The 14085-nt window shown below is 37.6% G+C and overlaps 1 protein-coding gene across 1 annotated transcript in view; it reads right to left on the reverse strand.

Annotated features, from left to right (window-relative positions):
* The window catches only part of SLC28A3 (solute carrier family 28 member 3), a 262179-nt gene that overhangs the window by 170539 nt on the left and 77555 nt on the right, over window positions 1-14085 (reverse strand). The window contains exon 5 of the mRNA XM_044060325.1: window positions 3994-4138. Within this exon, the coding sequence (XP_043916260.1) occupies window positions 3994-4138 (145 nt within the window). The remainder of the gene's footprint in view (window positions 1-3993; window positions 4139-14085) is intronic.

The following is a 14085-nucleotide window of genomic DNA, read 5'->3' on the forward strand; positions in this document are numbered from 1 at the left end:
CAAAGGCTCTTCTCACTAGGGCTGTAGCTTCATTGTGAAGCATATTTTCCTGTATGGGTCATGAATGTCCACATTCAGGGCAGTGGTACATATTTCCTGCATGCACTTGTGGCCAGGCTGTAAATTGTTTTGTTTAGTGGCTCATATTTGTGGGTGGCCGCGGTGGTGCAGTGGTTAGCATTTCCACCTCACAGCAAGCGGTTCTCCAGTTCGACCCTTGACTGTGGTGTCTTCTGTGCGGAGTCTGCATGTCCTCCCTGTGGTTGCATGGGTTTCCTCCAGGTGCTCCGGTTTCCTCCCACATCCCAAATTCATGCTGTAGGTGGATTGGACGCTCTTAATTGGCACTAGGCTTGTGTGTGTGTGCCTTTTGTGGAAGGTTGGGCACTGGGCTGGCAACTGGACACTGTAAAAACTCCACTGCTAATCATGAGCAGACAGGTGATCTACTGTGGTGACCCCTAACCAGGAAAAAGCCAAAAGAAGAAGAAGAAGAAGTGGTTCATATTAGTATGACTTTATTTATTTATTTTTATTTTTATTTTACATTTGTTAACCGGGCTAGTCCAACTGGATACATGTCCATTTTCAGTGGAGGCCCGGGGAGAAAAGCTTCGCTATCTACTACATGACAGGTATAAAATACAAGAATGTACAATAATAAACAAGGCGTTTGAACCACAATTACAGGATGTTCAGTAAAAGGTGATCAGACAGAGACATAGCAGTTACGTAAGTTCAGGTAAACATGATATGTAACAGAATTAATTACATTATTTAAAAGTTTAACAATAGAAATTTGAGTAAAGTCTATTTTTAGTAGGGAGAGACAGTTACCCAACAGAAATGGAAAGTGTGAAGTAATAGAGTTGGGAGAAAGAGGAGAGGGGGCAGGAGAAGGGAGGAGGTAAAAAGATCAGCTAGGGTTATTGCAAGAGCATAGCCAGTGGTTGGTTAGAAAGTGTTTCAGTTTAGTTTTAAATAGTGGAATTGAAGTTAGGGCTGTGAGGTCTTGAAGAAGTTGATTCCAAATTTTACCAACTGAGTTGGAAAATATGGAGTCACACACGGTGTTCTTTGATAGAGAAGTTTGAATCAGTATTTTATTAGAAGAGCGTAGGTTTTTTAGGTTGTTAGAGGGTTATATAAGGGTGGAGAGCATTGGTGTATTCTCAGGGTGATGAAGGGCTTTGTGGTCAATTGTAAGCTGATAGTATTGAATTAGGTGGGGTTACTCCAGCCACCCTAGGTTTAGGAGATTCAGGCAATGATGAGTTTTATATGGAGAGGCAGTGGCAAATCTGGCAATGTTGTTGTATGCTGCTGTAAGATTATTGAGGTTATATTTTGAAAGATTAGTGTATATGGGGGAAGCATATAATAGGGTAGAGATTAAGTGGGTTCTAGCTATGGTAGTTCTAGCTTCAGGAGTTAAGAAAAATTTGATTCTGTAGAGAGAACCTAATTTTCTATTAGTTGCTTTTATGATAGAGTTAATATGAAAGTCAAATTTTAGTAGGTTGTCAATAGTAATACCCAAATGTTCGGTTGTTTGGTCTGGAGAGATAAGGGTGCCATTGTAAGAAGTAAGTGTGAAGTTAATAGAGGGAGACAGCTGTGTGGGTAAAAAGAGGAGAAGTTTAGTTTTCTTAGGGTTTAGGAGGAGACAGTGATTGGAGAACCATTTCTCTATAGTGGTAAAAGTCTTTTGGGTAAGGGAGTAGAGGTCAGCTTGGTTTGTGGCAGAGCAAATAATGGTGGTGTCATCAGCATATTGAATACAAGTAGTTAGAGGGGTGGCAAGATACAGGTCATTAATAAAGATGGAAAATAGAAGAGGACCTAAGATGGAGCCCTGAGGGACCCCCTATAGTGGTAGGGAGAAGTTCAGAAAGATGGTTGTCCCATAAAACAGCTTGTTTCCGATTATGAAGATAGGACGTAAACCAGTTTAAGGCAAAATTGTCAAGAGAGAGAGATTTTAAACGATGTAGGAGGAGTTGGTGATTGACCATGTCAAAGGCTTTTGACAGGTCTACAAAAAATGCTGACGAGAGAATATTGTTATTGCGTTTTTTGTTAATGGAGTCAATAAAGGATAATAAGGCTGTGGTGGTGCTATGGCATGGACGAAACCCGTGTTGGCAGTTAGCAAGGAGATTATTGGATAGGAGGTGATTAAGTAACTGTTTGTGGATGCATTTCTCCATTATTTTTGCAATAGGAGATAGCAGCGCTATAGGGCGGTAGTTGGAATACTCCAACGAATCACCCCCTTTGAAAAGAGGAATGATGTGAGAGATTTTCCAGAGTGAAGGTATAGTACTTTCTTTTAAGGTCCTGTTAATTAGTATAGAGATAGGGTAGGCTATAGTTTTAGCACCTAGCTGGAGGTAATCAGCTGGTAATTTGTCAGCTGAGGGGGTTGAAGGTTTAAGTTTTTGAAGTAAGTATAGAATATAGGAGGTAGGTATGGGTTTGAGTTGAAATAGTGGTGGAGTGCAGCTTGGGTTAGCTAGTATAGAGGTGTCAGGGCTTTGTTGGTTGGCTAGTTTAAGTATTGCTGAAGTAAAGAAGGTATTGAACGCATTTGCTGTTTGTAAGGGAGAATCAGGGCTGGAGCCTAGTGGATTGGGTGTTGCAACTTTGCCAGGGGATAGTAGTGTGTTAATAGATTTCCAAAATTTATGTGGTTGTTGGTGGGAGGATTGCTGTAGTTGGGTATAAAAGTTCTTTTTATCTTTTAAGATAGCTAGCTTGGTCATGTTTCTTTTTTGTTTGAAGGTAAGGTGATCAAGAGAGTTTTTAGTGGTTCGCCATTTAGTCCAGGCTTTATTCCTACTAAGGATCAGTTGTCTAATTTTGCTTGTGAGCCATTGAGCTGTCTTACATTTCATGCGTATAGAACGCAAGGGGGCATGATGATCAAGAATGGTAAGAAAAATATTATTAAAGTGGTTAACAGCTTCATCTATTGGGAGAGTTGACTTGCAAGACAACACCCCTGTTTACCATAATGCTTAGGATTTTTAGTTTTAAAAGAATTAAATTTACTGTGTCATAATAGACTAGATCACAGCACCATTCTTCCTGTCCATCATCCTTTACTCTAGCTGGAAGTGGTAAGACTGAAATCCCAGCAGACTGGCAAACTCTCTTTTACACCTGGTGCAGAGCAAAATGTAATATTTAACCACAGATGACTCCGTCCTGCTGAACCAAAATAATGTAAACCTTAATCAACAGCAATCTTGGTAGCAATCATTCACAAGCAGCTGTCTACAACACAAAACATGAAGTAAATAGCTATGATAACAACTTCATATTGCATCTAAAAGAGAAAATAAACCACAGCTTGCTTTCTCTTTAGTTGTGGAAAATAGCTAAGACTAAAGCTGTCAAGTTAAAAGTTACATTTGATTTTTTCCTTCATGAAACCTTTCCTTTCCCTTCTTCATTAGCTGCTGTTCTAAATCAAGGAATGACTTTGTGCATAATCATTGTTTCCACTTAAATTAGACTTACTTTGTCCTGCCTATTGGTCTTATTTCCAGCCTGTATGAAGTTGCAAATTGGCAGACTGCACAAGAACTATTTTCTGAACACTTTTTGCTAAGGTATGCATTATTTTAACAGTTTTTTTAAAGTCTGGGGAACTATCAGCTTTATGTTCTAAATGTGTAAAAATTCACAGGACAAACCTGTACCATTTGTGTATCAGATAACACTCAAAACTGTTCTGTTTAGAGAAGTAAAAGTATATGAATAATAAACAGCTTCATCGCTACGTCATTCTGAATACTTTTCTTTATAATGTGACCTTTTTCAATGTCTCTGAATACGCCAGTTTTGATAACATAACCCAGAATGGAAAACCTATATATTTGCCAAATATTACTTTCACTCTCATGCATGTGGCATATATTTGACTACGTGGCTTAATTCATAGATGTAAAACATGACCTAGAGATGTCAGGACTACTTTGTACTCACTTTTGTTGGGTGCTTTGACAAAAGGAACATAAGTAGAATATACATCACAAGGCCTCCAAATGAAATAAGTTGGTTGCTTCCTTGCTTGGCAGTATCAAAGCTCAGCCAAAGTACAATTGCTGCAATAAAGATTACACACAGTACCCTATAAAACAAAAGAGAGTTTGTTAGTGTATGAACTTGATCCAAGAATGGACTAATACAGTAAAGAGTGGAATTGTTCCTTTCATAAACCTAACAAAAGTAACAACCAAAGACATGAGGAGCCAATATTTTTAAAATGATAACAATTTGCAGTTAAAAACAGAAATAATCCATAATCTACTCCATTACATATTGTGTGTGTGTGTGTGTGTGTGTGTGTGTGTGTGTGTGTGTGTGTGTGTGTGTGCGTGCACGCGCGCAAGTATGTGTGTTGCCATATATTAACAGAGCTCTCCCTCCCATTACACTGCCTTTCTTTGTGATTCTGCCACTTATTTTGTGATTTATTATGCATGTGCTGGTTAGAGTACAGCACTGATCGATTTGGCCCATGTACAGGCTCAGCCTGGGAGAGAATAACAAATAAATGAAAAGAGAACAAAAGAATCTGTAGAGCTTCTATTAATTTCTAACTTCTATAGTTTATAGTACAGTATATACAAGTATTTGAAAACACTCATTTATTTAAGTCACAGGTATAGTTTGATTTCTGTCAAGAAGTCTATATTGTAGGAATAGTTAGGACTATAATGGTTGTCTTATCCAAATAAATTTTATTAATAAATGCACTGTGTGACATTCTTAATATGTTATCTATTAAATGCATCCCATTCATCACTTGTTAATGGAATTTGTTTCATTCTACAAACATCCTGCTAACATGCAAGCTAAGAGCATTACAGGTTAATGCTCAGAGTGGCAGCTCACTATAAAGTATGTGAAAGAAGATGTTTGAGAAAATGAAATTCATTTTTGAGTTTCCTGTAAAGTTAGCAGAGCATGGAGGCAGAAGTCCATATCAAAGCTGTATCGTTCTGGTTGCTTGGTCCAGTGACATTGTTAATGATATCTGCAGCACAAACTCATAGCCTTTAATTTCAAGAGTTTCAACAAGAGAAAGACCACAAGAAATGCAACACCTTTTCCTCTGCAGCTGGCAGAGGCTGTATGCTTTGTGCTGAATTATTATCAGAATTTTCCAAAATACAGCAGGAACCATTAACTCCTGAGCTGTAGAGTGAAGGAAGGTAGAGAGAGAGAGAGAGAGTGTGTGTGTGTGTGTGTGTGTGTGTGTGTGTGTGTGTGTGTGTGTGTGTGTGTGGGTGGCAGGGGAGTAGTCCTGTGGAATAAACAACTTCAATCTGCCTCAGCTGACTTTGATATCTTATGCATCTTCATGGGCATGGCTTACTGTCATTGTCAGTTACCATAGCAGTGAATGAGTTCATTACATTTTTTTTAATTAAAATCTTTACACAGTCTTTTTTCATGATTATTTTGTCTCCTTCCCAGGTTAACCAACAATTTGCTTAATCATCACAAGTGCAAATATTTTGTCCATAATCTGGATGAACAGTGTGTGGTGTGGTTAACCAACACAGGATTTTGTTATGCACCTACAAATTGTCTGCACATGGTCAGAATATCACACATAGTGAGTACACAATGAAGCAGTGCAAGGACTGGCCACCTTATTCCATGACTGATGCTACCTTTATATTTCTGCCTGCTTAGAAGAAAGATACCTTCAATCACCTCGAGCCTCCACGAGGGATTGCTAGTGGATCTCTAGAAACATTTCATCATGCCTCTCTCCTAGACAGCTGTATAGGCTGAACTTCATCAACCCTCCCTACCAAGCTGGCACATCTAGTATCAGTGTCACTAATTAAACTAAGTTCTGCTTGCTGTACTACATGAGAGGAGAGACAGAGAGAGAGAGAGAGAGAGAGAGAGAGAGAGAGACGCACAGAGAGAAGAAAGAGTCATGAGGGGTGAATTCAACAGGTACAACAGCAATTCGATGAGCTGATGGAGACATTCTAAAATGCTATGAAGAAGATGGCTGTCCCATTTCTCACAGAAGTGAAACAAAAGTGATTTAGATAGTTTGTCTGTAAGGAGAACTGAAAGCTCTAGGGACTTATGACCAGGAAAAATACATTTATGCTTTGCAGAGGTGGTCTTGTTCACGAGAAAAGAATCCATCCAACAATGTTTATCATACTCTGGATAATAAAATACAGAGGCAGAAAAATAAAAGTAACAAACATTTCTCAGTGCTGAGTAATGGCATATATAGCATTAAGTATAATGTGTCTAGCATGTAAGTGTAGGTAATGTTTTCTGAGGTCCATTGAGGGTCACATTCCAAAAATGTTGGGGCAGTGTAGTGGAGACCCTCTGCCATTGTGAACCATTACCCTAATTCTAATTTTCACCTCTGCCCTGGTATGACATCATACAGGAGTGGAATACTTTTTCATCAGGTGTAGGTAACATAATTCACTGACATTCTTAGTAGCTTTTGCTTTTATAATCTGACATTTGCCTGCCAATTGACTACTGAAATCACCCAAAACTAGATATCACATCACTTCCATCTGCACATGTGAGCTGGTAATGCAGGCATTCACCAGCAGTTGGACTCCAGGAAGCAGCCAGATAAATGAATGAACAAGCCACGAGTTTTGACCTAGGTTTCGTCTTTAATCCGACTTCATCAGAACACAACTTAACACAAATAAAAAGCAACCTTATATACACACTTAAAAATGACATCATCACAAGTCAATTGAATAATAACTTGATTGACATAATCAACATAATTAAATCAATATAAAGGCCAGCATACATAGTAAAAGACACAACCCCAGACCTTAATAAAGAATGTATCGATGTTAACATCAAAATAAAACATTAAAAGTTAAAAATTCATTTTACCAAGTATGAATAAAGTGCTGCATTCTAAAGTAAAATAAAAATTATTAATTATATCAACACTAACAAATCTAATTGCTAAGTGTAAACATGCTGTATTTTGGTATGTCCAATATAAATATAAACTAATTCACCCCAATATATTTTTTAATTTTAAAATGGGCATAATAGAAATGCAGTCGTTAATGCCTGGAAATTCCAATGCATTAAGTTTCAACTGCCATTTCATCTCACCTATATCTAAGTGCACATCCATTTTCCTTCCAAATTTATCTACCAAAATCTGCTGGACCACCAAAAACTTAAAATGATGCCCACTATTAGTGTCAATGTGCCTGTACAGGGCATTAGTCTTTTTCTTTACTCTAATATCAGACTGATGTTCAATAATGCGATCTCTTAATGCCCTGCAGGTCTTCCCAATATAAAAGGCTGGACACTGTGTGCACATAGCCACATACACGACACTTGTGCTATAACAATCAAAATGGGCACCAACCCTAACAGTGACTCCAGCTAACTTAAATGCGGCACCTGTCACATTAATCAGGTGACAAACACTACATCTACCGCACTTAAAGTTACCCTTACTCCTATAAGTAACAGTGTGTGTAGTGTCACTCTTTTCCAATAATTGCTTAAAAGAAAATCCTTTCCTAAAAACACATTTAGGCGGTCTCCCCAATTTCGCACTAACTGAATGATCCATTTTCAAAACTTTCCAATTGTTGATAATAATATCAACAATATAAGGGGCATCAAAGGAGAAAGTGGTAATAAAGTATAATGGATGGTCACCACCATCCCGTGCACTAATATCATCATTCCTAGGAATGATTTCACCCGTGGGAACAACATTGCCCTCAACATGCCCATTTCTAATATCATGCTTTCCATACAATAAAGCCCAGTAAACACCATTAGCCCTTTTGGCTTTTATTTCATCAGCTATACAATCACACAGTGCCACTGGATAACCCCGCCTAATGAACATCAACTTGATAAAATCAAGCTCTTTGATGAAATCAACATCCAAACTTGTCATTCTCGCAGCCCTGACCATCTGCCCTTTAACAATTGCCCTCTTCTGATGGTCAGAATGACAACTTGAATAACTCAGATATGAATTGGAAAATGTGGCTTTTCTATGAATAGTAGATATCAATCTAGAATCAACCAAACTAAAGGCTAAATGCACATCCAAATAATCAATTTCAACTTTACTCATACTATGGGTAAATTTCAAAAATTCTACAGAATTATTAAGAAATTCAATGAATTCTCTAAACTTATCATTCCCACCTTCCCAAATGATAAACAAATCATCTAGGAAGCGGGTGTAAAAGCTAATGTGGGGCATAAATCTGCTAGTAAAAAGGAATTCCTGCTCCCAGTATGCCATTACATAATTGGCATATACCGGGGCGCACGCCGCCCCCATCGCTACCCCAGTTGTCTGCTTGAAGTAACTACCCTCAAACTGAATAAAGTTGTTGGTCAACACAACTTCCATTAAGCCCACCAACAAGTTGATTCTGTCCTGATCAAATAAACCAGTTTTTAACAATTGAACCTCCAGCCATTCTAGCCCTGTTGTTGTAGGAATAACTGAAAACAAGTTTACAACATCAACTGTTACCATAATGGTATCATTAGTGAATTTGACACCATTTAGCCTCTCCAAAAATGACCACGAATCTTTGGTGATGTAATTAAATACCTTTAAACCCTTTTGTAACTCAAAATCAAGAAATTTGCTTATGAAACAGGTTTTACTGCGTTTGCCATCAACAATTGGCCTAAATGCTAAGTTATTCAAACCCTTGTGGATCTTGGGTATTCCAAATATCCCACTAACCACTGGGTAATCATTAATCAGATACCTATACTCATCCTCATTAATATGCCCTTGCCAAAGTAGGTCCTCGATATATAAATTAACCTTACTATAGGCAATATTTACTTCATTAAGACTAACGTCTTCATGTTGATATGATTAATAATTTTTATTTTACTTTAGAATGCAGCACTTTATTCATACTTGGTAAAATGAATTTTTAACTTTTAATGTTTTATTTTGATGTTAACATTGATACATTCTTTATTAAGGTCTGGGGTTGTGTCTTTTACTATGTATGCTGGCCTTTATATTGATTTAATTATGTTGATTATGTCAATCAAGTTATTATTCAATTGACTTGTGATGATGTCATTTTTAAGTGTGTATATAAGGTTGCTTTTTATTTGTGTTAAGTTGTGTTCTGATGAAGTCGGATTAAAGACGAAACCTAGGTCAAAACTCGTGGCTTGTTCATTCATTTATCTGGCTGCTTCCTGGAGTCCAACTGCTGGTGCATTTATTTATTCTTGGTTTGGTGTTTTGTTAGTATGGAGAGTGGTGGTGTTGGACCAGACATTTTGGGCCTTTTGGAAGCTATCAACCAGAAATTACTAGAGCATTCTAAACAGATTCAGACTTTGGTTGAAGGTCAGCAGAATGAGAAAAATGCTCATAATTTGGGCTCAAAACCTAGCGGAAAACGGAACTTTGCCTCTGTGGTAGGAGTGGGACGTAGTTCTCCTGAGGTGAATACTGGAGTGAGGTCTACGAATCCTTCAACTTTCAATAATTCAGAAGGTACTAACTTTGGGGCTGAATTTGATGCTAATAAGTGGAGAATTAATGAATTTAATTTTCAGTGAAGTGGGGCAGTGGTTAATGTTGGAAGAAATGATTTTAAACTTATGGCACAGCGTTTAGATGAATTTGAAAAGAAGTTATTTGCCCTCAAGAAACTGCAAATTGAAAATGGGTACTTACAGAAAAACATTGACTGTGGCTTTGTACCCAAAGGTTTGCGAGCTTGGAAGTATCCCAATGGGATTGCCAACAACAAAGACATGCTGGAAGAAGTTCATAATTTATATAATAAGATGGGGCTTGAACTTTTAGCTATTATTATTAAATATAATGATCAGCAAATAGCCTCACTGTTGTGTGAACTAGAAATGGTGAATGAGGCTATTACTGCTGATTTGAATTTTGATCATTATTTAACTAACTATAACAATTTGCTGGCAGAAGTGAACAACCAATGTGAAGCTATCTTTTCAAGAAAAGCTAAAAAGATAGAAAGGGATAGCAATGAGTATAGGCGAAATATAGCATATCCCATGTCTGAGGGCAATTGTTATGGTAAAGTCCCTTTAAATAAAAACCATTACAGCAGGGACTCGGAGGTGGCGCCTATTGGTGAAAGTGTAAATGGCGAGCAGGAGCGGGCTGATTTCCCTTTAGAAGTGGAACCAAGAAGATCGGAGAGGACACGTGGGCGGAACCAGCGGCAGGAACAGAATATGTTCAGCGATTACATCAGACCGGGTGCAAAGCCGAAGTTGGTAAATTCTGTCAATGCAAACAACAGGGGCAATCGAGCCCATTGGAAAGCATAAGTCCTGATCGTGAATTTAATCACACAGGTGAGCCCTTTATTTTGGAACACCTTCCGTATCTACCAAACTGTGTTGGTTATCTTGACTATGTCAGGCTAGTTGATTCTATTTCCCCTGTTAACTTAAAGATGAACAGGCGTTTATCGGCGCTAAATACAGATGGTTCATTTAGCAATTTTTATTGTTTAGGTGAAGTTTCGCCTAATATACTTGCTGGTGGAGCACGTTTAAATGATGGTCGTGAACTAAACACATTTTTTAATGTTAACGAGCGGTTTGCTGGTAGCGATACTGAGCAACCAAATAGTGCGAGCATCTGTTGTGTCAACCGCTTGAAAGTGGTTGCTGAGAATTCTTTATTTTCAGCTTACGAGCCTTGTGGGGGGTTAACGGCCACTTTGGCCACAAATTCAAACGGGAATTGCACTTGTGGGGTTGCTGCTTCCATTTTGTCACTTTCGGATGAGGTATGTGAGCATATGGACTATCATGACGTTGGGACAATTTTTGGACATTCAAATCAAAATCAAAATCATTCTTGTGATGTTATTAATGTTATTAACGGCAATGAAGTTTTTGCTTACAATCCTGTTACACAATGTTTGCAAGATATTACTGATTGTAGTAATGGTGTAGATTCAAACAGGGATAAATTTGTTGACCCGTTTATTTTTAATTTACATTCGGATGGCACACATGCAAACGTGTTGGGGGGAGCATATAAGGATTGTAGGCCATTATATGTTAATTGTAATTATAGAGCTGGACATGGGTCACACTTTGGGAGGGATGGAAATGAATTTAATCATGAATCAGAAACTACTGCAGATTCCAGCTCAATGTTAGTGAACACTGAAATGGGTGATGTTAAAGAATGCTGTGTTGAAATTCAGCAACCTTTGGTTATGAGTGAAATTTCCTTTGATGCTGTTGGTTATAATGGTTTGGTTAACAACAGTTCTGTGCATAATATTGATGTTGATTGTGCTTCCCTGTTTGATGTCAGTTTGCACACTTTTCCAACCTTTTTTGGTGAGGTTGATGTGCATCATAATAACAACAGTGACAGTCAAATTGAGCAAGAAATGGAGAATGTGGTGCAAAGTAGTTTGGACTATTGCAGTTTGGATTGTGGAATTGAAGAACTGATACAAGTTATAGATGAAAACTTCACATCAGCTTTGAAATATGGGCCTAGTAATCCTGTTATTATAGCTAACAGTTATGATGATTTTAAAATATATAATTATTCTACTAAAATCATTAACAAACGTCATGTTGATTTACTGGCTAAAGGTTTAACTTTTGTCCCTCTAGCTCGGGGGGGTTTAACTAATACTTTGGTTGATTTAAAAATGTTAGTAAGGAAAATGAACTTGAAATTGATGTTTGACGGGGTAAATAGTAATCCAGCGGGTTTGCCCCTGAAAAAACCAAGTAAGTACATGCCCCCAGCTAATATTGTTACCAACGCATATGAAAGGATATGTGAGCTGGATATTAGGGAACATTATAGGTGGGCAATGAGTCCACATTATAGGTCAGCTTTTGATATGAAGGACAATCTGACTTTTGAGGAGCATAAATTATTGGATGGGTTGATAAATGATACTTCTATAAGATTTATGAAGCCCGACAAAGGAAACGGTTTAGTGCTTATTGACAGGGTTGATTATGTCAGTAGTATCATGGCATTATTAGCAACGGATACTTATGAAGACGTTAGTCTTAATGAAGTAAATATTGCCTATAGTAAGGTTAATTTATATATCGAGGACCTACTTTGGCAAGGGCATATTAATGAGGATGAGTATAGGTATCTGATTAATGATTACCCAGTGGTTAGTGGGATATTTGGAATACCCAAGATCCACAAGGGTTTGAATAACTTAGCATTTAGGCCAATTGTTGATGGCAAACGCAGTAAAACCTGTTTCATAAGCAAATTTCTTGATTTTGAGTTACAAAAGGGTTTAAAGGTATTTAATTACATCACCAAAGATTCGTGGTCATTTTTGGAGAGGCTAAATGGTGTCAAATTCACTAATGATACCATTATGGTAACAGTTGATGTTGTAAACTTGTTTTCAGTTATTCCTACAACAACAGGGCTAGAATGGCTGGAGGTTCAATTGTTAAAAACTGGTTTATTTGATCAGGACAGAATCAACTTGTTGGTGGGCTTAATGGAAGTTGTGTTGACCAACAACTTTATTCAGTTTGAGGGTAGTTACTTCAAGCAGACAACTGGGGTAGCGATGGGGGCGGCGTGCGCCCCGGTATATGCCAATTATGTAATGGCATACTGGGAGCAGGAATTCCTTTTTACTAGCAGATTTATGCCCCACATTAGCTTTTACACCCACTTCCTAGATGATTTGTTTATCATTTGGGAAGGTGGGAATGATAAGTTTAGAGAATTCATTGAATTTCTTAATAATTCTGTAGAATTTTTGAAATTTACCCATAGTATGAGTAAAGTTGAAATTGATTATTTGGATGTGCATTTAGCCTTTAGTTTGGTTGATTCTAGATTGATATCTACTATTCATAGAAAAGCCACATTTTCCAATTCATATCTGAGTTATTCAAGTTGTCATCCTGACCATCAGAAGAAGGCAATTGTTAAAGGGCAGATGGTCAGGGTGGCAAGAATGACAAGTTTGGATGTTGATTTCATCAAAGAGCTTGATTTTATCAAGTTGATGTTCATTAGGCGGGGTTATCCAGTGGCACTGTGTGATTGTATAGCTGATGAAATAAAAGCCAAAAGGGCTAATGGTGTTTACTGGGCTTTATTGTATGGAAAGCATGATATTAGAAATGGGCATGTTGAGGGCAATGTTGTTCCCACGGGTGAAATCATTCCTAGGAATGATGATATTAGTGCACGGGATGGTGGTGACCATCCATTATACTTTATTACCACTTTCTCCTTTGATGCCCCTTATATTGTTGATATTATTATCAACAATTGGAAAGTTTTGAAAATGGATCATTCAGTTAGTGCGAAATTGGGGAGACCGCCTAAATGTGTTTTTAGGAAAGGATTTTCTTTTAAGCAATTATTGGAAAAGAGTGACACTACACACACTGTTACTTATAGGAGTAAGGGTAACTTTAAGTGCGGTAGATGTAGTGTTTGTCACCTGATTAATGTGACGGGTGCCGCATTTAAGTTAGCTGGAGTCACTGTTAGGGTTGGTGCCCATTTTGATTGTTATAGCACAAGTGTCGTGTATGCGGCTATGTGCACACAGTGTCCAGCCTTTTATATTGGGAAGACCTGCAGGGCATTAAGAGATCGCATTATTGAACATCAGTCTGATATTAGAGTAAAGAAAAAGACTAATGCCCTGTACAGGCACATTGACACTAATAGTGGGCATCATTTTAAGTTTTTGGTGGTCCAGCAGATTTTGGTAGATAAATTTGGAAGGAAAATGGATGTGCACTTAGATATAGGTGAGATGAAATGGCAGTTGAAACTTAATGCATTGGAATTTCCAGGCATTAACGACTGCATTTCTATTATGCCCATTTTAAAATTAAAAAATATATTGGGGTGAATTAGTTTATATTTATATTGGACATACCAAAATACAGCATGTTTACACTTAGCAATTAGATTTGTTAGTGTTGATATGATTAATAATTTTTATTTTACTTTAGAATGCAGCACTTTATTCATACTTGGTAAAATGAATTTTTAAC

This window comes from Protopterus annectens, chromosome 2.part0 (assembly GCF_019279795.1).
Source record: "Protopterus annectens isolate FY-2018-M chromosome 2.part0, PAN1.0, whole genome shotgun sequence".
In the NCBI taxonomy this organism is placed as follows: domain Eukaryota; kingdom Metazoa; phylum Chordata; order Ceratodontiformes; family Protopteridae; genus Protopterus; species Protopterus annectens.